The sequence below is a fragment of the Canis lupus genome, chromosome 8 (assembly GCF_048164855.1).
Source record: "Canis lupus baileyi chromosome 8, mCanLup2.hap1, whole genome shotgun sequence".
Lineage (NCBI taxonomy): Eukaryota > Metazoa > Chordata > Mammalia > Carnivora > Canidae > Canis > Canis lupus.
In genome coordinates, this window is record NC_132845.1 from 76,176,582 (window position 1) to 76,202,329 (window position 25,748).

The 25,748-nt window shown below is 43.2% G+C and overlaps 1 protein-coding gene and 1 long non-coding RNA gene across 8 annotated transcripts in view; both read right to left on the reverse strand.

The window, feature by feature from the left end:
- Nucleotides 1-25,748, reverse strand: part of CALN1 (calneuron 1) — a 529,301-nt gene that overhangs the window by 474,388 nt on the left and 29,165 nt on the right. For 5 of the 7 annotated variants that reach the window (XM_072837564.1, XM_072837563.1, XM_072837577.1 and 2 more), the window contains exon 2: nucleotides 14,157-14,346. The exons of 1 other annotated variant lie outside the window; for it this stretch is intronic. In XM_072837564.1, the coding sequence (XP_072693665.1) occupies nucleotides 14,157-14,275 (119 nt within the window). In that variant the 5' untranslated portion in view covers nucleotides 14,276-14,346. Of the gene's footprint in view, nucleotides 1-14,075; nucleotides 14,347-25,748 lie in introns of those variants that run through there. One more of the 7 variants, XM_072837568.1, reaches the window with a different exon arrangement.
- Nucleotides 1,773-13,621, reverse strand: LOC140639121 (uncharacterized). The gene is made up of 3 exons (XR_012035976.1): nucleotides 13,362-13,621; nucleotides 2,848-2,932; nucleotides 1,773-2,742 (listed from the first exon to the last, which is right to left on the reverse strand). It is a non-coding gene; the product is annotated as an uncharacterized lncRNA (long non-coding RNA).

Sequence of the window (25,748 nt, forward strand, 5' to 3'; positions counted from 1 at the left end):
TTACCCAACCAATCGAATCCTTATGCCCATACAAAAATCTGCAAGTAGATTTATGGCATTACATTTTTTAATAAATCTACATATAGTTATATAGATTTACAGCATTTATAAATCTATAGCAACTTTTTTTTTCTATAGCAACTTTATTCATAGTCACCAAAAATTGAATGCAACCAAGATGTTCTTCAATGGGTGAATACATAAGCAAACTGTGGAGCATTTATAAAGTCCAATATTATTCATAAAAAGAAATGAGGTATCAAACCACAAAAAGAGACAGATCTTAAATGTATATATGTAAATGAAAGGAGCCAGTCTGAAAAAGTTTGCATACCGTAGAGTTCCAATTAAGTGACATTCTGTGAAAGGTAAAACTATAGAGACATAAAAAGATTGGTGGCCAGGTGTTTGGGGATAAAAGAGGGAGGCTGAATAGGTGAACATGAGATGTTTTTATAGGGCAGCAAAACTATCCCACACGATACTGTAATCGTGGTTATACAACAGCATGCATTTGCCAAAATCCACTGAACTGCAGCCTGAAGAGTGAACCTTAATGTATGCAAATTTAAAAAAAATAATTCAGAAGGTCAGCAGAATCTCAGGATGGAATGCAGAATGTGACAAATCGATCTGTATTCAAATATATGAAACAACCTCACTGAAGAGATGGGGGGCATGCTGACATAGGTAACTTTGGAAATGAGTAGAATCTGTACAACTAAAGGAAATGGAATTGCACATAAAAGCATTGTCTTTGATGTTTCCCACAGGTGTACGTGTTAGCACTTCTGATACAACTATGAATGTGTATGAATGTGTGCTGCAATTAAGCAATTGAGTAAATGGATGGTGGATGGTAGGAGCTGGCTTTCTCACTGTTGAAGTGGGAATTTACAGGTAAGTAAGGACAGGCAGCTAGAATGATGCTTGTGATAATGGATTAGAGTGGAAGACATCAGAGTAACCCCTGTTTAGCTTAATATGGACACAGATGGTTACACAGAGAAATACAGATAGATACATAGGTTAATGCCACACGTATATTCCTTGCCCTGCCCACTGAGAGGGCTTAGAAGCAACAATACCTCACTAGCAAAAAACATATGGAGGGCTCAGATGCTGGTTTCTAATATTATTCTCTAACAGAAGAAACCAGGCCAGCATGCTAGGGCTTGAAATATGCAAGAGGAGCCTGGAGAATATCTCATAGTGCCAGAAAGTAAGGAAGTGCTCAAAACACAGAAACCAAGAGTTCCCAATGGCCAAGGCTGCAACCCATTTGATCAACAAAACAAAGTTGTATTGGGGATGCCTGGGTGGCTCAGTGTTGAGCATCTGCCTTCGACCCAGGGCGTGATCCTGGAGTCCCGGGATTGAGTCCCATATAGGGCTCCTTGTGGGAAGCCTGCTTCTCCCTCTGCCTGTGTCTCTGCCTCTCTCTCACTGTGTGTCTCTCATGAATAAATAAAATCTTAACAACAACAGAGTTGTATTGAATTTTTACCCAAAACATAAAATAGATATCCATGAGTCGATATGTATGTAAACACTGTTGAACAAATACAAAATCTCTTCTACAGAATTCCAGATAACTTATATAGATACCCCGCCCTCATAGAGATGGAGCCGAACTCTCATTTCTTATGTGTAGTCTGTTATACACACTTTCTGCTTTCTTCCAAAAAATACATTATATAATCCAGTAATTCCACTATTGGGTATTTATGCAAAGAAAATGAAAACATGAATTCAAAAAGACATATGCACTCTTATGTTTATTGCAGCATTATTTACAAAAGCTAAGATATGGAAAAAACCTAAATATCCATCATCAGATGAATGGATAAAAATATGATACACACATCCACACACATATTTATATACACAGTGAAATATTACTCAGCCATAAAAAAGAATGAGATCTTACCATTTGTGACAGCATGGGTGGACCTAAAGGGTATCATGCTAAGGGAAGTAAGTCATACAGAGAAAGACAAATACCATGAAATTTCACTTATATGAAGAATCTAAAAATCAAAGCAGAAGAACAATCAAAAACCAGAAACAGACTCATAACCTCAGAGAAGAAAGTGGTGGTTGCCAGAGGGTAGATGGGTGGGGGATGGGCAAAATAAGTGACAAGGATTAAGAAGTACAAACTTCCAGTTGTAAAAGAAATAAGTCATGGGAATGTACAGCATGGAGAATATAGTTAATAATTTTGTGATAATGTTATATGGTGACAGATGGTAACTATAATTAATTTTGGTGAGTGTTGTGTGATGTACAAAATTGTCAAACCACTGTGTCATATACCTGAAACTAATATTAACATTGTATGTCAACTATACTTCAATAATAAAAAAAATTTATGAGTACAGTGTGGAAAGAGGGAAAATTAGCAACTTTACAGTGGAGAATCCTGACAAACACATTAGCCGGGTGGTCAAAGTCAACATGGACTGTGATAAGTCATGTTTATTGTATGTATCTTTTGTATGATGCTATAAGGATGGCACTTTACCTCCATGGGCTTCCTCCTCAAAACCCATAACCCCAGTCCAATCATAGGAAAAGCATTAGGCAAATCCCAGTGGAGGCATATTCAAAATACCTGATCAATACCTCTCAAAATTGTCAAGGTCATCAAAAATAAGAAGAGTCTGAGAAACTGTAGCAAGCAACAGGATCCTAAGGAGACGTGACAACTAAATGTAATGTCACATCCTGGATGAGGTCCTGGAACAGAAAAAGGACATTAGATGAAATCTGAGGAAATCTGAATAACATATGGACCTTGGTTAATAGTAGTGTGTCAATATTGATACAGTAAATGTAACATACCATCCTCATGGTGAAATGACAGTAGAAACAACTGAGTGTTGGATATATGGGGACTCTGTATTATCTTCTCAATTTTTCTGTAAATCTGAAAGTGTTCCAAATAACAAAGTTTATTTTAAAAAATGCTCAGCCTCTCATATCGTCTCCCCAGGTGATGTATCTTGTCACACAGGCATCCTACTGGCCTCCAAAGCTGAAGCTTAGAACTGGCAGCGTGGGGCTCCTTCAAGTTTATGCAGCTCTTTCAGGAGTCCTGGGCTCTGCCCTTACTGTTTGGCTACCTTTCAGTTCTACATGGCTGCACATCCCTGAGTCTATGCTTTACCCTCCAACCAGATGTGACTCAGGGATCTGCACACAGCCTCTGTTCTGGGGACACCTTGGCATTCACCTTGGGCAAACTAGTTAGCCTCTCCTTTAGTGTCTCTGCCCCACAGCTACTGAGTGAGGCTCGGGAGAGCTACCTTGTTGCCTTCTCCACACATTTAGACCAAAGGCAGCATCTTCAGGCAGGTGCCCTGTCTGGTGGGCTCCCAGAGACCGCATGGAGGGGTAAGTCAGGAGCCTCTGTACCCTGGTGCTTAGAGAGAGAAAGAGAAGCAGAATTGCCTTCCTTAGTTCTCTTACCTTCTTATCATTCATCCTTTTTTTCCCTCCAACTCGTGACCAGAAAAGGGAGAGAAGTTTCCTTTACCTCTCCTGTGTCATATGCTCCTTCTCCCTTGCCTCACTGTTAAGCCTGAAAATTGGTCAGAGGTATCTTTTCTACACCAGGAGAAGAATCAAAAGATCTGAGTCCCTCCTGTAGCCTTTGAATGTACAAATTTTCTGTCCATGAAGCTTGGCTTTGAAGCCTCATGCCTTCTTAGAAAGCCAAATGTCTGTCATCAAGCCCTGGGATGAGGTCTTTTGACCTGGGTTCAGCCTTAATGTTAACATGCACCAGTGTAATATTTGCCAAAATATTATTCCTACTAGCTATTGCCTGGGTGCATTGAGTTCTATAGATTGTCCCTATGGGGGGAGAGGAAATCAGAGGGAGATTCATCCTGTAGTAGAGGTTAGGTTTTGTTTGGTTTTAAGAGGGAGAGAAAGAGAGAGGTGGGGGCGGGGCAGAGAGAGAATCTGAAGCAGGCTCCACATCCAGAGTGGAGTCCAACATGGGGATAGATCTCACAACCTTGAGATCATGACTTGAACCAAAATCAAGAGGCAGATGTTTAACCAACTGAGCCACCCAGGTGCCCCGAGGTTGGGATTTCTAAACAGAGATGGAGATCTTCCCTGGGAAGGGCTGAAGAAAGAAGCAGTAGCTCTGAGAAATGAGAGGGTAGGACTGCCCCCTGAGGCCTGGCAACACGGCTAAGAAACCCACCAGACAGAGAGCCTGGGGGGCTCTCACCCTGGGGGCTCTGATGATAGAATTCAAGGGGTCCACGGATTTGGATGGGAAATAATTTATCTTTAGTTTCATTATCCTCTAAATGGAATCCAGCATTTTCTCCAACCATAAGCACAAGCCATAAGGTGCAGTGGAATTAGCGATACTGTGACTTTGCCACTCATTTTCCTACAAGGTTACAGTTGTGACCATTCCATAATGTTGTTTATACTCACCACTGCGATACTTCAAAATTATGATAGTTATTACTCACACTGCTAGATCTTATTATTTAATGCATCAACAACATGTATCATTATATCACACATTTGTTTTGTTTTAGTATTTTGATAGTGTACTTAAATATAATTGATTTCCTCTGTTGTTGCCTCAATTATTCCACCTCCTGCATTTAAAAACATAACTCACAGGTTCCACCAGGCCGCCAAAGGGATCCATACATAAAAAAAGACCCTTTACAATATTTTTTTATTTTGGGGGGATTCTAAGAAGATTTATTTGTATACTGCAATTTTCCCCCTAAATTGAAATTCTCTGGTTACTCCCAAGCCTTCGGTAAAACCTGTGATTGATGTCCATCTGCTGTGTGTTGGTGGAGTTGCGGGGATTTGAGAGAGGGTACGTGAAGGAAACCACCCTCTAGCATCACCACCCCTGGCCCAGAGGCTGGTGGTGACTCCTCTGGTTGCCCCAAGAGTCCCAGGAGTGAACCGCAAGTGAAGCTGCACAGGGCTGGGATGGTGTCAGCTGGTGGATGGGAGCAAGTAACAAGAATCAGTTGCAGGGTGGCTTGACTCAGGAACAGACCTGAAGGCCACCTGTTTCCCCCAAGTACAATATGAGAAGATTGCCCTGGAAGGGGAGTAAGGCAGACATTTGACTAACTGCAGCACAGTGGAACCAGTTACAGCTTTCCCTTAAGTGCATTTCATCAAAGGTCTGTGTGAACAGAGACAAATTAATTATATACTTCAAGCACCCCCTAGAGTCGTGGAGGACAGGTCGGGAGCCCCCCCTACTCTCTCTCCTGGAATGCGCTGGTTTACTACTTTGCCTGAAAACCTGTCTTGGTTACTGTCTCTGCCCATATGGCACAAACCAGGTTGGGATAACTTAAAGAGACAAACACTCTTCTAAAATAATGTTCAGGGGTGCCTGGGTGGCTCAGAGGTTGAGTGTCTGCCTCCGACCCGGGGTGTGATCCTGGGATTCAGGATAGAGGCCCCAATCGGGCTTCCTGCATGGAGCCTACTTCTCCCTCTGCCTGTGTCTCTGCCTCTCTTTCTGTGTCTCTCATGAATAAATAAATAAAATCTTAAAATAAAACAAAACAATGTTCAGAATTATGCACAGGATTCTCAGATCACTGGGAATGCCCCTTATCTTAACTCACCCCAGCATCCAGTTCTTCTGTGTTCCCTAGAAGCAGAGGTGCGTCCCTGGGGGTGGGTGGCAGAAGGATCCAGGATCCACGAAGGAAAACTGTGGTAGCTTTACTACATGGTCCCTGAATTCTTTGAACCTCCTCCCACTGATATGTGCTGTCTATGCCTCCACTTCCTGAATCTAAGAGGGTTTGGACCTTTTTGACCACTAAAATATGCCAGGAGGGATTTTTACATGGCAAAGTAATAAAAGGCCAAGCAGGTCCTCCTAGAAGTCTTGTCCCTAGATGCTTGTCTTCAAACCCAGATGCCAGGCTATGAGAAGCACAGTAGCATGGAGGAGTCATATGCTCCCAGCTGAACCAATCCTCCTTTAGCCTTCTCAGCCCAGGCAGCAAACATATGAAGAATAACCAAATGATTCCAGGCCCCAGCCATCCAAGTCTTTCCAACTGAAGCATAGACATCACGGAGTAGGGATGAGCCATCCCCACTGAACTCCTGACCCACAGACTCCATGAACATAAGATATTTTTTGGCTTATGACCCCTCCGAGTTTGGGGGGATTTATTACAAAGCAATAGTAGCCAGACTAAGGAGAGATAAAAGGTCCAAGGGGAAGAGGCTCCAACAGTGGCTGTGTGTGGACCACAAGTGGAGAGCTGGAGTTGGCTCCAGTGGGAAAGGCTGGAGGAGAGGCAAAGCGATGGGACAGGCCTGAGGGGCTGCTCAGCGTTCAGTTCCCTTTGGACTCTGTGATGGGCAAGGCTGCCTTGATCCGGAGGCAAAGTGCTGTTTTTATACACTCTTTTGCTGGCAGCAAGACTATTAAGGCATGCACTCCCCTGTCCCTCCCCTTCTCTGCCCCACTTTCTCAATAGGAGAAAATGCTCAAATAAGAATGTGACACAAACACTAGGAGTAAAAAAAAACAAAAAACAAAACAAAAAAAACCCACTAGGAGTAGGGTGGATGAATTTGGTCTAAATATTTCCATTTTTTAAAAAAGTTATTTATTTACTTATTTATTTGTGTGTGAGAGAGAGAGAGCACAAGCAGGGTGAGGGGCAGAGGGAGAGGTAGAAGCAGACTTCCAGCTGTCTAGGGAGCCTGATGCGGAGCTCCATCCCACGACCCTGGGATCATGACCTGAGCCAAAGTCAGATGCCTCACTCACTGAGGCACCCAAGTGCCCCTAAATACCTCCTAAAAGGACTTCTAATGATAGAGAATTATGGGGTCAGTGTCCAAACCAGCCCCCTGCAAGCAAGAAAGTGTTTTGAATATTTTTGTCTTAAAAACTAGCATTCCATACCCTAACAGATCTACTTTTGTTTTAGTACTAAATTGTCTTAAATTACTGGCCAACAGGAGGAATGGACACTGCTTGAACGTGTGCCTTGTTTATCCCATGATGTCGGTATGTGTGGCCCACTGCTGCATCCCCTATGAAAGGCCAGCAGGACGGTCATACAGACTCCTAATGCCCAAAGTCCTTCCAAAGAAACCAAAATCCTAGGGGCTAATTGGCTTATTGAGTATGGAGTGCCTTTAGAGGATGCTTATTCCTGCTCATGTTAATCATTGATTTTCTGGCGTGTTTTATTAGAAGAATCACACAGAAAGTGAATGGATCCTTGATGAAATGATAATTTCATAGAGAATCTCCACCTAGGTGAAAGAGTAATCAAAACTTCTTAGCTAAGATCATTTATAATATTTTCTGTGCCATCCAGAATGGCCACTTCGTGGACATTGCATATTTTCTTCATGGAGACTGGGCTCTTGACGTTATGTCTGCTCACTCTCTAAGGGACACTACTCCATTAATGATCACCTTTAAGCCTTTCTCCTCTATGGCTGCCATCCTCTCTACTCCGGTGGCCCCTGTCCCCTGAGGCCCTTCTATTAGGCAAATTGGTACAATAATTCTGGAGAGCATTTGGCAAATCCAGCAAAAGAAAGAGTGTGTATACTTTCTGACCCAGAAATTTCACTTCTAGAAAATTTATATTTAGATATACTTGCACTGGTTCGTAAGGATAAATATACAAAGATGCTCATTGCAGCACTGCTGGTGGGAGCAGAAATAGAGCAGCCTAAACAGCCATCAATAGGGCAGTGGTTAAATAAATCACAGAGCAAGAGAAAAGGATGTTGGCGATAAATTGTTTAGTGAAAAAAATACTTGAGGAGCAATGTAACTACTAATAACTGCATATTTGGATGGATATATATTCATTTATTCTATGATATTGTACATCGTATTCTTGTTTTGGAGGTGAATGTCATACCCTGGAGCTGCATCACTACCTGTGTGTGTGTGCATGTGTGTGTGTGTGTGTACATGTGCGTGTGTGTGGCATGTTCCCAGGTACGCCCTGTGCATGAATTTATCTGAACACATAAACTCTATGATGAATATTAATCCGTCTTTTCCATGAGCCTATGAGCTGCATGAGGAAAAAGATTATTCCTCTTATGCCTAGCACACAGCACAGAGCCTGGCGCACCAATTTACGGTGTTTGAATGAATATGGGTGTGAACCTTCACTGGGCCTAGGGTATGTGAGAACCAGGCATATCCTAGAGAGAGGAAATAAACATGTAGTATGTGATTTCTAGTCTTTTACATACACACACACACACACACACTCACACCTAGTGTTTCAGGCTTAAACTGTGTTTAGAAAAGCTGACTTAAACAAAGATAAACCATTCTCTTTGCTGTAGGGCATCTCTAATATTTTACTATGCATGGATATTCTCCAAGAGGTAGATAAACCATGGAGCATCATCTGAATTTTACTTATGATGAGGCACTTTTAGAGGAATATTTATTTACACTGATGTTCAGAGGGTCATCTATTTGTTACATGTTGCATTAGAAGAATCACGAGAAGTAAATAAATAGATCCTGGATGAAAAAGGGTCCCAAGATAGAGTCAGACAATCTCCTGGAGAATGAGTGATTGTACATTTCTCAGCTAAGATAATCCAATATCCCAACTGAATGGCTGCATCTGGAGGGAAGAGAGGAGAAAAGATTTGGCCAGCTAAACAAGGGAGAGCAGAGTATTCTTACTGATGTGGCAACATGGTAGCAGAGACCCTCCCAACAGGGGCCTCTGGGGACCTGGCATGACTGTCAGCGATCATCTCAGAGAAAAGCGAATTGAGGGCAGCAGATTTCTGGGTTCTATTTGAACAGTTCTTGATTTAGTAGGCAGAGCTCACAAACATAGAGTTTGTAAACTCCCCTGACAAATTTTGATGAGCTAAATTTTGAACTAGCCCACATCTTGGCATTGCTCCTTCTGCTCTAACACTATCCTTTCTTCTGGCCAGAATATGATCAGGACTGACAGGGAGAGAGGCCAGATCACAGTGAGTGAGGGATGAGAAGGAAAAGAAAGATGGAGAATGAGGACAAGTGTAGGCAATTTTTTCAAGAAGTTTGAGGATAATTATATCTTTTTTAAAAGACAAGAGAACAAATGTTTATGATTAGGGGAAGAAGAAAGACATTGAAGAATAATACAGGAGGTTAAATTGATGAAATAAGGTCCCTGAGAGAGGGTGGAAAGGAATAGATGTCCACCCATATGTGGCAGGTGGTCCTTGGACTGATAGAGGGACCCCTCTTCCACTATCATGGGCAGGGGGAAGAAAAATGAACATGAACGCAGAAAAGTTGACAAAAGAGTAGGCAGGAGGTTGAAGAAGCTTCTTCCTGGAAACTTTATTTGTGAAGGAGGAAGTGGCGTTGTTTGTAGAAGAATGGATAGGAGTTGAAACCCTGGTAGAGAATGGTAGAGAATGGGGAGGGGACCTGACCACTAGAAGAACGCGTGAGCCACACAAGGACCCTCTGGGGTTGAAGGTTGTGTGTAAGTTGCCTTTCCATGCCCAGTATCCATGTAGGATTTTCTCTCAGAGTGCTCCACATCCTGAAGTAAGAACAGTAATAGTAAACAGCTGTAACGTAGGTTGTCAAAGAGAAGAGTACTCTGTGTGAGCTCTCAGAGGTAAGGTATTCTAGAAGGTGATAAGATGATGGCTGAGGCCATGGTAGTGAAGGCTGAGAGGGGAGAAAGCCACTGGAGTTGAAGTTGAGGCAACATGAGGTGAAAATGTTGGCTGGTAATCAAGGGTCATCTTAGTTTCCTCATAGGACACTAGCACTCTGGACAGATATAAGACTCAACAAGCTGCTAACAATCTTCTAAGGTATTCAAGAAGCATGGTGACAATCAGAAGTAAAGAAGGTGATGGCAATTAGGAGAGATTGGAGGCGAGCTCTAAGGGTTTGTGATATGGAGGACCTCCCCATTCCCCCAATTGTGCACACATACACACCTTGCTCCAATGAGAATGGGTCCTCTTCTCCATTTTAAGTACTGAGATTCCCCATAAGAATTATTTTAGAAAGGTCTTTGTGAGAAAAAAAAAACTGAACCCCACTGATGAGGCCAAACCCCTCCCATCCCAACAATGAGCCCAAAACCATTCAGTGAGTAGATGGAGCTGCCCACGGCTGCATCCTGCTAGGGTATCATACGATGTGCACTCTTCCCTAAGACACCCCTAGAGCTACTGCTCAGTGAGAAGCATCCTTGTTAGGGCTGATGAGTTGAGTGCTGTTGAGGTCTAGCAGAACCTGGAACCCAGGGGGAGGGAAAAGCAGTGTCCACAGAGGGGCCAAGGAATTCTCTGAATACCTGTTATGAAACAGGGCAGAGAGGATGAAGAGGTAAATGAGAATGGGTAGGCTTGGGGAAGGGTGGCTCTGGTTGATTCCAGCTCAGCTAGGGAGGCCAACTTAGTAACCAGGCAATAGAGGTTGAATTCCTTCTGCCTATCACTGTGCAGGACCTTAAGTCATGGAGGAGTTTATGGGTCCTGTTTATGTAGAGACTCTTATCATAAGCTATTCAAAGCAGGGGTGGGAGGGAGAAAAAAAATCCCTTTGAGTTTCCATTGCTTTCAGAGTCAGCAATTTAATGAGTCATGCATTCTGAATCTTTGCTTTGTCTACACGTTTTCATTTCAAAATACTAAAAACACTTTGTTTGGAACATGGGCTATTTTTAGATTATATATCAAGAGTACACGTCCATTTCTCCCCATATTAGAAAAGCTTCCTTCAGACTGGGTTGGGGCAGGACGACAATGGTAGGACTGTTTACTTAGCTGCCCTTTGTTGAAGCCACCTGGGCATCTCTTTACTTCCTAGGGATTCTCTTCCAGCTGGCCTTCTGGACTGCCTGACGATCCATGAGACAGCTCTAGACCTGGCCCAAAGACCCAGATCCTATAGTCTGGACAAAGGGGGAAGAACATCCCCTCAGACTTCCAGGCTGAGGAGTAAGTACCTTGGCTAGAGCCAAGTCAGGTCTTCATGCTGTGTACCCTTGCACGACTCCAAGAAATGAAGTGGCAGTGAAGGAGGTCCCTATCTCTAGGTCATCTCCTTCAGGTATATCAGGAGAAAGCCTACCCACATCTTGGCAAAGACAGGAATAGATAGTCTGTGGAATTCTTTAGTAAATCTCAGGAGGAGATTTAAGAGGAAGACTGAGGCATAGAGGGGTTACCCTACTTTTGCAGTCCCTGCCTTCTGCATAGGGTCTCTCTTCACACTGCACTGAGTGCCCCCAGCCAGCTTTATCTACCTCACTGCTTTTGTTCCATAGTGATACTTCGCTCCTCTGCAGACCACCTGCTTTTAAGTGCTCCAGATTAGAGCATTAATAGCATGCACCTTAGTAGCACTTAATGGACAGCCAGCCAACTTCAAGAATAGGGTATAAAAACCAATACCTCAAGGAACTAGGTTAACAAGGTACCTACTTCTCTGGTCATTGTCTTGCTCCTCCATCCATGTATTTATAGTGGAAGCAGCCATGTTCATACCCTCTGGCTCTCCTCCCCTGGACACTGTTGATTTGATCAGGAGTGGACAGCAATGAGCCTATTCCTATGGAATTTGGAATTGAGACAATACTGACTCTCAGTCGAGGCTGGCTACCAAATTGGCAGCTATCTGACAAGAATAATTTTCACGTGAGAAACTGGAGAAACGCAGACAGGCAGAGAGAAGCAGCTTTCTTGGGTTTTCTATATCTCCCTAGGCCCTCATTCCAGCCACCTCTGAGGCCTTGGGTTCTATGAGGCAACCTTCCTACCCCCAACCCCTGCCTGAGTCTTCCAAACACACTCCTCTTTTCGTTTAGGATATCTCTGCCTGCTTCTTGTTACTTGCAACCAAAATGGTACCAGGAAGTATGAGAATGACCTGGGACAGGTAGATGGGACCCATCAAGGAGATGCCTCCCTACTTTATGATTTTGCCTACTCTGCCCGTATCAACCCTAACCATGTGGGCCACGTGCAGCATGCTTCAGGGTCTGAGGAGGCCCTTAATACTCTATAGGCTATAGTCCCAATACTCTTTCTGAAAGAGGTTCCTAGCTAAGGAACAAAGGACAGGGAGACAACATACTCTGCAAGTCATTGCTGCTGGGGGCTGATGTGGGAACATGTTCCTGGTGGGCTGTGTTCCCTTCCCCTCCATGACTGACCCTTGTGCTGAGGCCTTGACAATGGAATCCACTCCCATGGCCCCATCTCATCTTTCTTTTTAGCTGGCTCACTCTGCCCACTGCACAAGGAAATCTTTGAGAAATGTGGGTGTATCCCCAAGGAAGGAGTAAGCAAATGCATGTTTGTGGTAGGCATGGGTGTGAATGTGTGTTGGGAATAATCCTGGTGCCACAGAATCACTCAGCCTGGGGTCCAAAAAGAATTAATGCCAACCTCAAAGGAGAAGCTGATGGCATGGAAGAAGCAGGTTCATTCCACGTGGGCTACTGCTGCCCCTTGAGACAGGTGAAACTCAAATGTCTAATGCGTGCCCATCACACTTCTGGCCAAAAGAATTCTATATCCCAAAGCCACAGGAAGATATGAGGAAATATATTTTAATGTGGGAATATGTTGAGCAAAAAGGGTATTTCTGACTCTATCAGACTTCTTTGTTGTTTTCTATATGGCATCTTCATATCCAGTAGGGTAGACAATTGTCTTTCCCTCTCTGTAGCATCAGTCACATTCGCCATTTACTCCCACGCAGGACATGCAGAAATGTTTCTCTGCCCAGTCCTGACCTCTTTCCCCCAACAAACCCCCCACTTTCTCAGGGCAAGCACCTTCTGTTACTTATACCAGTCTGAGCAAAGGCCAATCAGAAAATTCACCCTTGGACTGGTCCATTCCTGCTCTTGGGGCTCCTCTCCTGGAAGGGGTGAGCTGGAATGGGGAGGCCCAGCCCAGATCGTCGTCCCACCCATGGCCAACCCTCCTGAGCAGAGCCTCACTCTAAGCCTGCATATCATGCCCTTGGCCAGGGGTCTTGTCAGCTCCAAGCTTTGATTTCCCAAACAATGAGCTGTGTTGGAGAAGGTTCTGGATAGCACCTTCTAGCATTCTGTACTAAGCCCTGTAGTCTAGCCCCCAGGCCCCAAGAGAAATTACTGAAAACCAGCTGTAGTCACCAGAAATATTCCCACTTCCTTTTTATCCCCTGTGGCCCAACCATAAACTCCTGGCCCCCACCACAGACACTTTCGGTCACTCCTGGCAGCTGGTGGCAGAGAGGGCTGGAGAGCCCATTCCAAACAGCCTTAGGGAGACCATTTCAGAACATATCCGATTATATGACTCACCACAGACCAACTCATCGACACCAGCATCACATAGATCAAGATTTCTTCCCTCCTTGCAAAACCACCCAGAGATGAAATTCGTCTTGAGTTTTTACATCCCGGGATGTCTCCAAGGAAAAGAAAGAGAGCAGAATTGAACAGCAGGAAGCCTGTGGCTTGGAGCGCATAAAACCCCTCCCCTTGAACTGATGTCCTCACCTGTTAGTGAGGAGGGCCAGGGAGGCCAGTAGTTACAAATATAAGTTTTGGATTCACAGAGACTTGGATGGGAGTCCCGGGTTACCTTTGTCTATGCCACCTGGAGCAAGATGTTGAATATCTGTCTTATTTTTCTCCTGTAAAAGCCGGGTTAATACTACTCCTGAGAGCTACCGTGAGGACTCATTGAGATCATCTCTGCCAAGCTTCTGCTCCCGCGCTGCCACATGGTACCCACCTTGTAAGTGACATCTGTGGCTGCTTTTCCCAACAAGCACCCCTAATCAGTCCCTGATAAGGTCAGTTTTCAAACCCATCCCCTTGCCCTATCCGCCCGTCCTCAGATACAGTCAGTGGAAGCCTGTCAGGCTCAAGAGGGACAGTAAAGTCTCTGTACCCGGCTGGCACACCCGTCCTCACAGACCCCTCCCAGGTGGCCTGTCCCTGGGGCCTCCTCTCCCCCCCACACTCTGACACTCGGCAGCAAAGGCTCCCAGCCCCCGCACCCCCCCCTACCTGAGGGCTGAAAACAATCAAGTCCTGAGCAAACACTTGAGAAAGCGCTTTCTCCGGGGGGTTTGGGGGGAGGTGACTTGCCAAGTGGGGAAGTCGGGGGCCTGGCTCCTCGGCGGCTCCTCTCCCCCTCCGGGGGCTCCTCTGCACCCCCTTGCCTCATTCTCAGGCTTTCCCTCTCCAGGTTGCTCCGGCAGCCGCATCGGAGGTCCAGAGCGATGTTCTCAGAGAGATTTGTGAGCACATCAAGGGAACGTCGGCGGAGACACACACTCTGCAAGGAGTTGACAGAAACTTACTGCCTGCACAGCACTGGTTCGTTATTTACCCAAAGTCAGTTGCCTAAATAATTTACACCCTCCCTTCTGTGTTTGAACAGGACAATGGTAGAAGCACAATCGTGGCACAAGGAAAACAATTACAGTTGTGACAGATGTTTAGTTATTAATCAGGCCTCAGTGGCACCAGAGGGTATTACACAGCAAACCAATAATGTGTCTTTGGAACCAACCTTAATATTTACAGGTACTTTTCCGTTCACCCTCCCGTGGGCTTTGCGGTAGCCTGAGCTGTGTGGAGAGAGCTCTAGAGCAGCCAACATGATTGCAACTTGCAAGAAAGCCCAGCACCTTGCCAGCATAATTTGTTGCCTTGCTGTTGACATCAGAGCCACAGAAACAAAGTGGGGCCAGAGTTAGTAATAGTCGTCTTGGGGAGAGGACTCTTGCCAAGCCCCCGAAACCTGGTGACGCTGTGCACAACCCAGCGCAGCGTCATCCTATCTTCCTTGGGCAAAACAAAGAGCAGTCAAGATTAGTATCCCTTTACCAGACTCCGTCAGACTTGCTTCCCACGTGTACGGAGCCTCTGGCTTCCCTTAATGTCATCATCTCTCTTCTTTCTCCCAACACCTGGTTAACCCCTACTTGTCCTTTACAACTGGGCTCAGGTTAGGGCCGCAGCCCTTACTTGTGCCTGCTTTTGCTGTTGTCCGCAACCTCTGCCCCTCTTTCCTGGCACCATTGCATCGAGAAAAGCTCTAGGCCAGGAGTAATTCAGATGCACATTGTGTCCCATGGTCCCATGCAAAGACAACCTTAAAATAATTGGTGTGCAATAAACACATATTGAACTGACATTTAATCAATGTTGGTTCTCTTTGGTTCCATATTGAAGTTAAAAGGAAAATAAAGCAAAGAGTCTCAAGAGATGGGAAGTACAGGGGCAGCCCCAGTGGCGCAGCAGTTTGGCGCCGCCTGCAGCGTGGGGTGTGATCCTGGAGACCTGGGATCGAGTCCCATGTCAGGCTCCCTGCATGGAGCCTGCTTCTCCCTCTGCCTGTGTCTCTGCCTCTCTCTCTCTCTCTCTCTCTCTCTCTCTGTGTGTGTGTGTGTGTCTATGAATAAATAAATAAAATCTTTAAAAAAAGAGAGAGAGAGAAGAGAGATGGGAAGTACAGAGAGTTCAACTGGAAGAATCTTGGTGATGAACCAAACAAGCCCTGGTCCCCTTGCATCGAGTCCTTGCTGAGAGAGCTGGTCTATTGGAATGTCCACACATTGTAGCAGATGGTGACCTCTCCTGACAGCAGACAGATGAGGCTCCATTCCTCACTCTTGGCCCCTGCACATGGTCTCCTGGGGAAAAGCTCGCTGCTCTACAACCAGTCTTCTGATTCTGATGAGAGGTGTCTGGGAATTCCCCTGCAGAAGCCAGCCCATAAGAGATAAGGCTCAGAAAATGCCTTTAGGAAACACAAAGCCTTGAAGAGGTGTGTACAAATGTTATCACTGTTGTAAACTATGGTTGTAAATCTGTTGCATGGTAGGCACTGAATGTCAGCCCCATCCCAGCTCAAATGAGACAGGCTCAGCCCTATGCATAAGGTATGTCAGTTCCTAGAATGATGAAGGACAGACATATAAATTGATTGTGTGCTTGTAACTTCCACCTTGACCAGAAACCCCTATACTCTAGGTCAGGGCTGGGCCAGATAGTCTCAGGGTGATCCTGACTACAAGATCTTTGGTTCTCTGAGGGTTGTGGCATGTGACTTGGACCCTCCCCTCAAACTGGAGCTCTATTTCATGTGATTGGGCTGGAAATTCCCAAAGGTTGGGGCCACAAATCACCCTATAAAGAGAAAACTCCCCAAAGCCAGAAGCCTTGTCTCACTGAACAAAATAGATGAGATACATCCATGCAACACCACTTTCTTCAGACATAGTCCTCACAACACCACTTGTCTCCAGGCATACATCTATACACTCACACACACACACACACACACAGATGCACACACATACTGTTATACACACGCTCACAGACTGGTCTTCACTCACAGCCTATGTGTGATCTCAGACCCACATTTGGCCCCTATCCTCAAACATTCGCACAAGGAGAACTCATCCCACAGCCACACAGCCGCACACACTGTCGCTGTCAACATGAGCACCCATAGGCATCCTCACACACATACACACACAACTCATGTTCACAGACACTAGAGTACCTGCTTACCCACACATGCTGCACACACAAGTCTGTACTCTTAGTCATCTCCAGATATTATGTTAAGTTTAAAAGGAAAAACAAGTTTCCTGTGTCGTTACAGCAGAAATGCAAAAGAAAAGTGACATTTTATTTCCAGATAGGCTTTTAGTTGCCAGGAAGGGCCTAACCATAAAAGCTGTGATTAGTAGCAAACACCGATTTTGAAGGAGAGTAATCAGCTCCCCATATACAAGAACTTCTGAATGTGTTGGGCCCCCTCCCTCATCAGTCCCCTCCAGGCAGAGTGGACACCAGGGCAGGGGCACCCTCCAGTGCTAGTCTGGCTGCCAAGACAGCAATAGGATCTGCCAGGAGCTCGCAGAGAAGGATGTCCACGCTGATGGTCACAAGGGCATTAGAACCCAATCCACTTAATTACTTGGAACTTGCTCCTAGCACAGCAGGAGCACTCAGCACTGGAGGTGGCAGCTCCCCATCAGGAAGGGCTGCTCCTGCTGCCCAGCTGGCCTCTGGTGCCCTTCACTGCAGCACTCACGATGTGCCAGGGAAACACAAAGCCAGGCGCTGCTCCCTCAGCCAGAAAGTGACTTGGCTCTTCCAACGAGAAGCCATCTCACCAGAATGCACCCCTAAGTCATAGCTGGCCTGACACACAACGGGGGACACCCAGCAACCCTCCACCAGCTGGGACTGACAGCCCATGGCCAACTAATGAGGCACTCTAAGTTGGCATCTGCACAGAAGATGGACCTGCATCTTGCCATTTCACTAGGAGCTTCTTAACGATGGGAGCCATGGTACATGCACCTCCCAAGTCCCAGTGGCCTTATGCACCTCGGGACCCACAGTAAATACCTACTGAAAATAACTCTTTGTTCCCAAATTAACTGCTTACCTCATGAGACTCCTAAGGGCAATTAACTTGCAGCATGTCTCCTTCATGCCCATTTGCCACTTGTCTTCATTATCATCTAGAAAGTCAGCCAGGAGCTGGCTTTTCAGCCCAAGTTTTGACGTTAGAGCTTTAGGCTAATTCCTGAACCCATATTAGTGTCTTCTTCAGCTTTTCATGCTGACAAATGACCCAACCACTTCCTTTAACCCCTAAAATGTTTCTTGAGCACTGGCCACTCACTGTGAGGCACTGTGGCCACTCAAGAGTTCCATCTGCGCAATCTCTTTTACCAAATCATAATATGCAGAGATTGGGAGTAGTGATGTGCTTAAAGACATGGCTAATTAGGGGCACCTAGGTGACTCGGTGGTTAAGTGTCTGCCTTTGGCTCAGGTCATGATCCCGGGGTCCTGGGATCGAGTCCGCATGGGGCTCCTTGCAGGGAGCCTGCTTCTGCCTCTGCCTGTGTGTGTCTCTCATGAATAAATAATAAATAAATAAATAAATAAATAAATAAATAAATAAATAAATAAATACATAAATAAATAAATAAATAAAATCTTAAAAAAAAAACATGGCTAATTGAATCAGATCATGCAGTTCAAATCCTGGCTTTGCCACTATGGGCTGTGTTACTGTGGACAAGTTTCTTAACCTCTCTCTGCTTCACTTCCCTCATCTGCAGAATAAACCTCATAATGATAGCACCTACTTTTTAGGATTATTGTAAAATGCTTGGCACAGAGTAAGTGCTACATATGCTAGCTGTCATTATTAATTCCTTCCTTTTACACCTAACAGGCGGTGCCTGAACACCCACTCTGTTCAGATGGGTGTTGGGCTGAACCCACAGTGGGATGGGGGGTGGGAGTGGCTCAGAAGTGAATGCACCACAGATACAGGCCAAAGAAGGAGGCTGCCCTTGCTCCTTCAGTTCAAAGAGTCAGTTTGTCCTAAAACTGGGAGGGGAGGTTTTGATTCTTCCCTTCAGTTCCACCATTTAAGAACATAATGGAGCTCTGTGCCTGCCTCTGAGGAAGGGAGAAATAGGGCTGCAGTCTGCATGAACTGGGCAACCTTGTCATTCCAGCATCTATGTGTCTGAGTATCTATTTGGGTACATGAGTGACAGGCAAACTCAGTCTTTCATGGATTTTCATCCCTTTTGGAGTATCTAAAATTACAATAACTGTGGGAGTAAGGTATGGCTGAAAATCTAATGTTTATGATTAGAGTGTACAAGCCTGCACTTTTTGGCATAAATAATTCATAAGTATGAGGTAAATGGTTCTATTTAGTTTCTAAGAACCCCAAATACTTCCCAGGATGATAATTTAGACTAAGATACACTTCAAATGTTCACCAAGAATGTTCCCACATTCTGACCATGTCGGACATCAACTTAGAGTCTTTTATGTCTTGTAGCCCCTGCTACATTTTACAGTTATTGACAGACACATTATAATCATAACTGCATGCTCTGTAATGTTTGACAAGGGTTTTGCATGTGGGTCTTTTCTCTCAAGACCCTCCACACGTGTGTCATCGAATTGATCCACAAATAAAATTTTCTTTTATTACAATGGAATACAATTCTGGCTTTTTGTTCATCATGCCTTTCACTTACTATTTTTTAGCAGATTTCAGGTATTTAATAATAATGTATTCTATATAATACATATATAATATGTGTATACATAATAATATATACATATATAAATAATAGTGTATGTATAACAGTAATACATTATTATTAATTATAGTCATCTTGCTGTGCACTAGGTTTCCAGAATGTAGTCATCTTATAACTAAAACATTGTACCCTCTGACCAACCCCAAGCCCCTGATAACCACCATTCTATTATCTGTTACCATGAGCTCAACTTCTTTTTTTTTAGATTCCACATACATATAAGTGAGGTCATGCATTATTTGCCATTCTCTGCCTGGCTTATTTCTTTTTGTTCCTTTTTAAAAAAAATTTTTTTTTTAAATTTAAGAGTGATTTATGTATGTATGTATTATGTATGTATGTATGTATGTATTTATTTATTTATTTATTTATTTTAGAGATAGAGAAACAGGGGCAGGGAGGGGCAAAGGGAAAGGGAGAGAGAAACCCAAGCAGACTCCATGCTGAGTGGGGAGCCCAACTTGGACATCCATCCCACAACCCTAAGGTCATGACCTTAGCCAAAACCAAGAGTTGGATGCTTAACTGACTGAGCCACCAGGTGCCCTGGTTTATTTCACTTAGCATAATATCCTCCAGATTCATCCATGTTGTAGTAAATGGTAGGATTTCCTTCTTTTATGGCTGATTAATATACCAATGTGTGAATGTATGTGTGTGTGTATGAGAGATAGATTATACATAGAGTTATATGTGATTAATATAGATGTCACATTTTCTTTATTGACTCACCTATTGATGGACACTTAGGTTGTTTCCATATCTTGGCTACTACAAATAATGCTGCAATGAACACGAGTACAGATAGCTCTTTGATAGTGACTTTATTCCTTTTGAATATATACCCAGAAGTGGAATTACTGGCTCTTATGATAACTCTATTTTTAATTGTTTGAGGAACATCCATGTTTTCTATAGTCGTTGTACCAGTTTACAATCTCGCTAACAGTACACGAGTGTTCCCTTTAATATAATTCTGTTTGAAAGGTACCTTTGGACAAAACATTAAGTGGAGCAGGTCATGCCATGTGGTATTTAGTGAGCTAGAACTTGCTGAGAGCAAGAAGTCAGAGGTATAGTGTGAGATCCAGCCAGCCCCAAAGCTAAGTGTAGCATTTACTGGATCATGTGAGCACTGGAGCTCCTTCTATAGGAGAGATGTTGTCAAAGAAGAAAACACTGCTCAAAGTGTTGATGAGCAATAAATTCTGACCATTGTGCTTGTGTTTATGGACTCCGAGACCATCCTCCTGCAGAAGTGATTATTCATCATCAATTAAAATGTTTTAATACCAAGGAGTATTCAAAAGCACAAATAGAAGATAAAAAATAAACTGCTGGTTTGCATGTAGGAAATGCCCAGTGAGTTCCTGAAGAGCACAAAAGCATGTGCTAAATGCTCCCTTATATATACTGTAAAAGTGAAAATTCATTTTCTTCCTATTTCTGTCCAAAATCATTTGGATACATGAAAATAACATGTATACCTGGGCAAAGAAAGCCAAGATTCTAACCCAAGCCTGATAACTAGCACTAGTTCCTCAAAAGCACCTGAGTATAATTCTGCAAATGCTACTTCCCAAGAGTCCTGATGCCCTTTCATGTCCTGGCTCAGAGTCACATGAGCAAAATATCCTAAACCCTCGTTCCTCAAAATGAAAACCAAGAACTATAAATGACTCTGAGCAATTAAACTGAAAGTTGAAAACCACAGTAAAATAGGAAGCTGGACCTTTCCTTAACATAAATACATATACATCCACATTGGTTCAAAAGTCAGCATTCAGCCTCTTATTTTTGAGGAAACATCAGAGACTTAATGGCTAAAATCACGATAAAGTCTCTATCGCCACCACTATTCATTATATTGTTATTGTCTCTGCTACTATTAATACTATACTGTAGGCATTAACCAACAAGATTGGACAAGCAATTAGAGGCATAATATTGGAAAGGAAGAAGCAAAATAAAACCATCTCTTCTTAGAGGTGATATAATTACATCTCTGGAAACCCAAAAAGAACCCATGAAAAACCTATTACCAATAATAAGATAATTTAGAAAACTGGCAGGATGTAATGCTAACATTTAGAACTTATTAGACTTCCTTTATAGAAACAATAATACTGAGTTAGAAGAAATAAATAAGAGCCAGAGGCTATTTACAGTGGCAAAAATAAATAAATTAGATGTTTCACATATTTAAAAATTATATCAAAAGGAAAAGTAAAGCAATTCCTAAAAATTAAACTACATGGGGACACAACTGTATTTCAGGTTGATGGCTTAACTTTAAAGAGAAGAGGGGTTTTTTCAAATTATTTAAAACAGGGGGATGTGGGTGGCTTAGTCAGCTAGGCATCTGACTTTTGATCTCAGAGTCCTGAGTTCAAGCTCCTAAGTTTAAGCCCTGCAAGGGGCTCCACACCAGGTGTGGAACCTACTTTAAAAAGGAAACAAACGGTTGGCAAACTGAACTCCAATTTTAAAATTAATTAATTAATTAATTAATTAATTAAAATTAATAAAATTTAAAAATTTAAAAAACGAACAAAAACAAATCATTGAAAACATAATATTTTGACTGCACATTCCGAGAGACAGAGCCTTAGAATGAAAAGAACCACCAAGAAATCATAAATAAGTTAATGTCATTAGGAACCAGGATTTTCTGTATTGGAAAAAAGAGATATAAATGTAAAATTTTAAAGTGAAATAGAAACATTAAAATTTAATTTGCATAAGAATAATAGTATGAATTCAGGATTTATTTTTCTTTCAAGAATATGCATGTCCCAGGCCTGTTGCTGAAAAGGTTTCACAGTAATAAATCTCAGTAGCAATGAGCCCCACCAGCACTCTCTGAATACCATGGCCAGCTTTACAGAGTCAGCTCCATGGGAGGAAATGTAAGTCAGCCTGGGACTTCTGGTCGGGCCTGGAAACAGGTAGGCTCCCAATGATGTCATGTGATAGAGGAGACAACTTGAAGACATGTCCAATGGCCAGATAAGGACAATCCATTATTCTGAAAACTGATATGAATGTTACTGCCAAGGCACCAACTGCTTCTTATTTTAAAAAATGATAAATGAAAGGAAATAATCAAGCAATTTACCCTGTCTTTTCTATATAGACTATTGATGAGGCAAAAATCTTTAGAGAGAAATCACAAGTAATAAATTAAGAAGGAATCATAGACTATCACCATTGCATTACGTATAATGAAATAATAGATCTAGGTAATGATCATTAATGACTACTAAAATCATTAGGTGTAATATTGATAGGAAACTTGGTCATGGATGAGTCAGGCTGATAAATCTCAATCTTCACATCAACAAAGTAGGATAACCAGATATTAAGTGCCTTCCGATGTGAGCAATAGGATGCACGCAGGATGCACGCAGCATGACCTAAAAGTGATCTTCATATAAAGAACAGAATATGCATCAAATAAAGCCCTGAGATATAAATATAGAGTCATAAGAGCATAAAGAAATAATACATGAGGATAGAGCAAGACAAAACCAAAATGTGGCAAGTCCTACAGGACAAATTATATGGCATATAAATGGTACTATACAACAAATCAATGGTATGGAAATCAAAGGAGAGCAACTATTATGGATTAAAAGATGAATTATTGAAAACGACATCTGAAACTAATGATGTACTATATGTTGGCTAATTGAACTTATATTTGAAAAATAAATAAAAATAAAAAATAAAGATACTTAAAAGAACTATCAATCAATTGTGACATATTGACCTTATTTGAATCTTGATTTGAATAAACTACATGACTGAGGCAACAGGGAAAATAGAACATGGGGATGCTATTGAAGGATTACTGTTAATTCTGTTGACAGTGATAATAGTATTTGAGTTACATTAAATAAAAAGCATCTTTATCTGCTAACGATATAGGATGAAGTATTTACATGTGAAATTATACATCGTATAAGGAAGAATAAAAGTAAGATTGAAAAATATCAATCATTATCAAAGTTTGTGTTTTAATACATCTAGTTCCATTACTCTAGTCTCCATTTTTGTGTATATTTGAAATTTTCCATAATAAGAAGTTTTTCAAATGGTAGGAAACAAGGTGTGATGAGTATGGATCTTGACATCATATCTTGTGTGTAAATTGTGGGTAAGTTAAAGGGAAAAATATGGTCTGGACACATATGGTCAGTTTTCCATTTAAGAGGGGTTGACTCAGTGTTTGCTGAGATAAGTACATCTGGAGATAGGGAAACCAAGTTAGAAGTGAGGGGATAGGACACAGACCTTCTCTTAGCTTTCCTTGGCTGAGTAAGGTGGCCTAAGACAGTTTCAGCCGCCCTTGCTATGTTCATTGATGTGGTAGCTAGGTTTGACCCTGCAAATATGCTCAGGGCTTGGCATTAGTAGATACCACAGTAAATGTTTGTTGAATGAATGTTGGATGCTATTAAGTCAACAGGATGTGCTATGAGGCATTCCAAATAATTTGCCTTTGCTCAGAATGGTCTCTCTCACATAAGCCATCACAATGGCTATAATTTCCATAATTACAGACACTCCTTTGGTCCATGACCTTGTTAAAGGAATTGTGCTTAAGTGTGGCGTCTCTATGCAGGGGTATGTCGGGATTTTGTAAAGTAACGACTAAGTTGTTACTAATAATAGTAAGCAAATTTAAGAGACCTGTAACATTAGTCTTACCTGGTAGCACAAGGATATTAGCATAAGCAGGGAGTCCTGCATGGAACATTAGCAAGAAAGGAGGGGATACCTGCTGCCTTAGTTTGGTCTTCAAAAGTCCCAGTGGGTTCACCAGCCCCAGCCTGCAGGACCCAGTTAGCTCTGCTGGGACCTCAACTGCTCCCACCACTAATCTCACCCAGTCCCTGCCATCCTGGACCCACATCCAGCCTCTGACCCAAGAACATGGTATGACGATCCTGTAAATCAGATGACATCCTACGAGCTGTGTTGGCACAGGTGGCAGGACCTGGCTTCCCTTTGTTCTGATCCCCTCTTAATCAACTCTCCCTTTGCCCCTCCTCACTGCACACCAAATAATACCACATTTAATGAGTTCCAAGACTCTATTTTTGTTTTAACATGTCTGAAATCAGGGTGACTTTTACAATCATTGACATCTTAAATCGGATGAATACCTAGTAGTAGTTGACACAGATCAAATACTCCGTATGGAGCATACTTTCAGGCACTTTACTTGAATTTACTCATTTGATCCTTATAACAACCCTATGATGCAGGTATTAATATTAATATTATGCCCATTTTGGAGATGAAGAAACTGAGGCACAAGGCACAGGGCTGGTAGGTGACAGAAGTAGGACTGTGCACACTGTGCTCCCCAACACGGCTCCTCTCATGAGCACCCCACGCGGGCCCACTAACTCTCTGCAAAGATGCTGCAGGTGTACCCAGCCAGTGACCCTCCTGCCCAGCTCTTGGGGACCCACCAGAGCCTCCTGACTGGCCCCTCTGACCACTCGCAGCCTCTCTTTACCTAGCATGCCACACAAATGTCACTCACACATGTGCCATGGTCCAAGCATGGTTGGCAAACATGGCTCCCTACTATGTGTCACAAACATGTCAGGAATGCTACCTTCGTTTGGGGGCCAGGATTCAGTTATGAACCCTGGTGTGAGCCTGGTTCACTGCCTCCTCACCAGGCTCTCTTCCTGGGGGAAGCACTGCCCCCAGGACACACAGTGTCCTGGCTGAGACTCTTCCCCAGAAAATGAAAGTTACTCAGACATGAGCCCAGACTGCTGACTGCCACTTGGAACCCCCCTGGGCCCACTGGGGCCCCAGCTGTCCTCTGTAGCACAGAGGAGCCTGCGTGCCCTCTGGCTTCCGCCTATCCAGGGACAGCCATTGGAAGAGCCGACCCCAACCCCTGTCCCCCCATCCTTCCCCATGGAATGTGTTTTGGAAAAAACATACGACATCGAATCAGCCAGAGAAAGACAAATACCATATGATTTCACACATATTTAGGATTTAAGAAACAAAACAGATGAACATGGGGGAAAAAGAGAGAGAGAAAAAAAAAAACAAGAAATAGACTCTTAACTACAGAGAACAAACTGATGGTCACCAGAGGGGGGTGGATGGAGGGAGGGGTGAAATAGGTGATGGGGATTAAGAGGACACTTATCATGAGGGCCTGAGTGGTTCAGTTCATTATTGTCTGACTCTTGATTTCAGCTCAAGTCGTGATCTCAGGGCTGTGAGACTGAGCCCCATGTCAGGCTCCATGCTCAGTGGGGAGTCTGCTTAAGACACTCTCCCTCTCCCTCTGCCCCTCCTCACTGCACACACACACTCTTTCTCTTAAAAAAAAAAAAAAGAGTACACTTATGATGAGCACTGAGTAATGTGTAGCATGTAGAATTGTTGAATCACTATATTGTACACCTGAAACTAATATGACACTGTGTGTTAACTAACTGGAAATTCTTTAAGATTTTATTTATTTATTCATGAGAGACATAAAGAGAAAGAGGCAGAGACAGGCAGAGGGAGAAGCAGGCTCCATATGGGG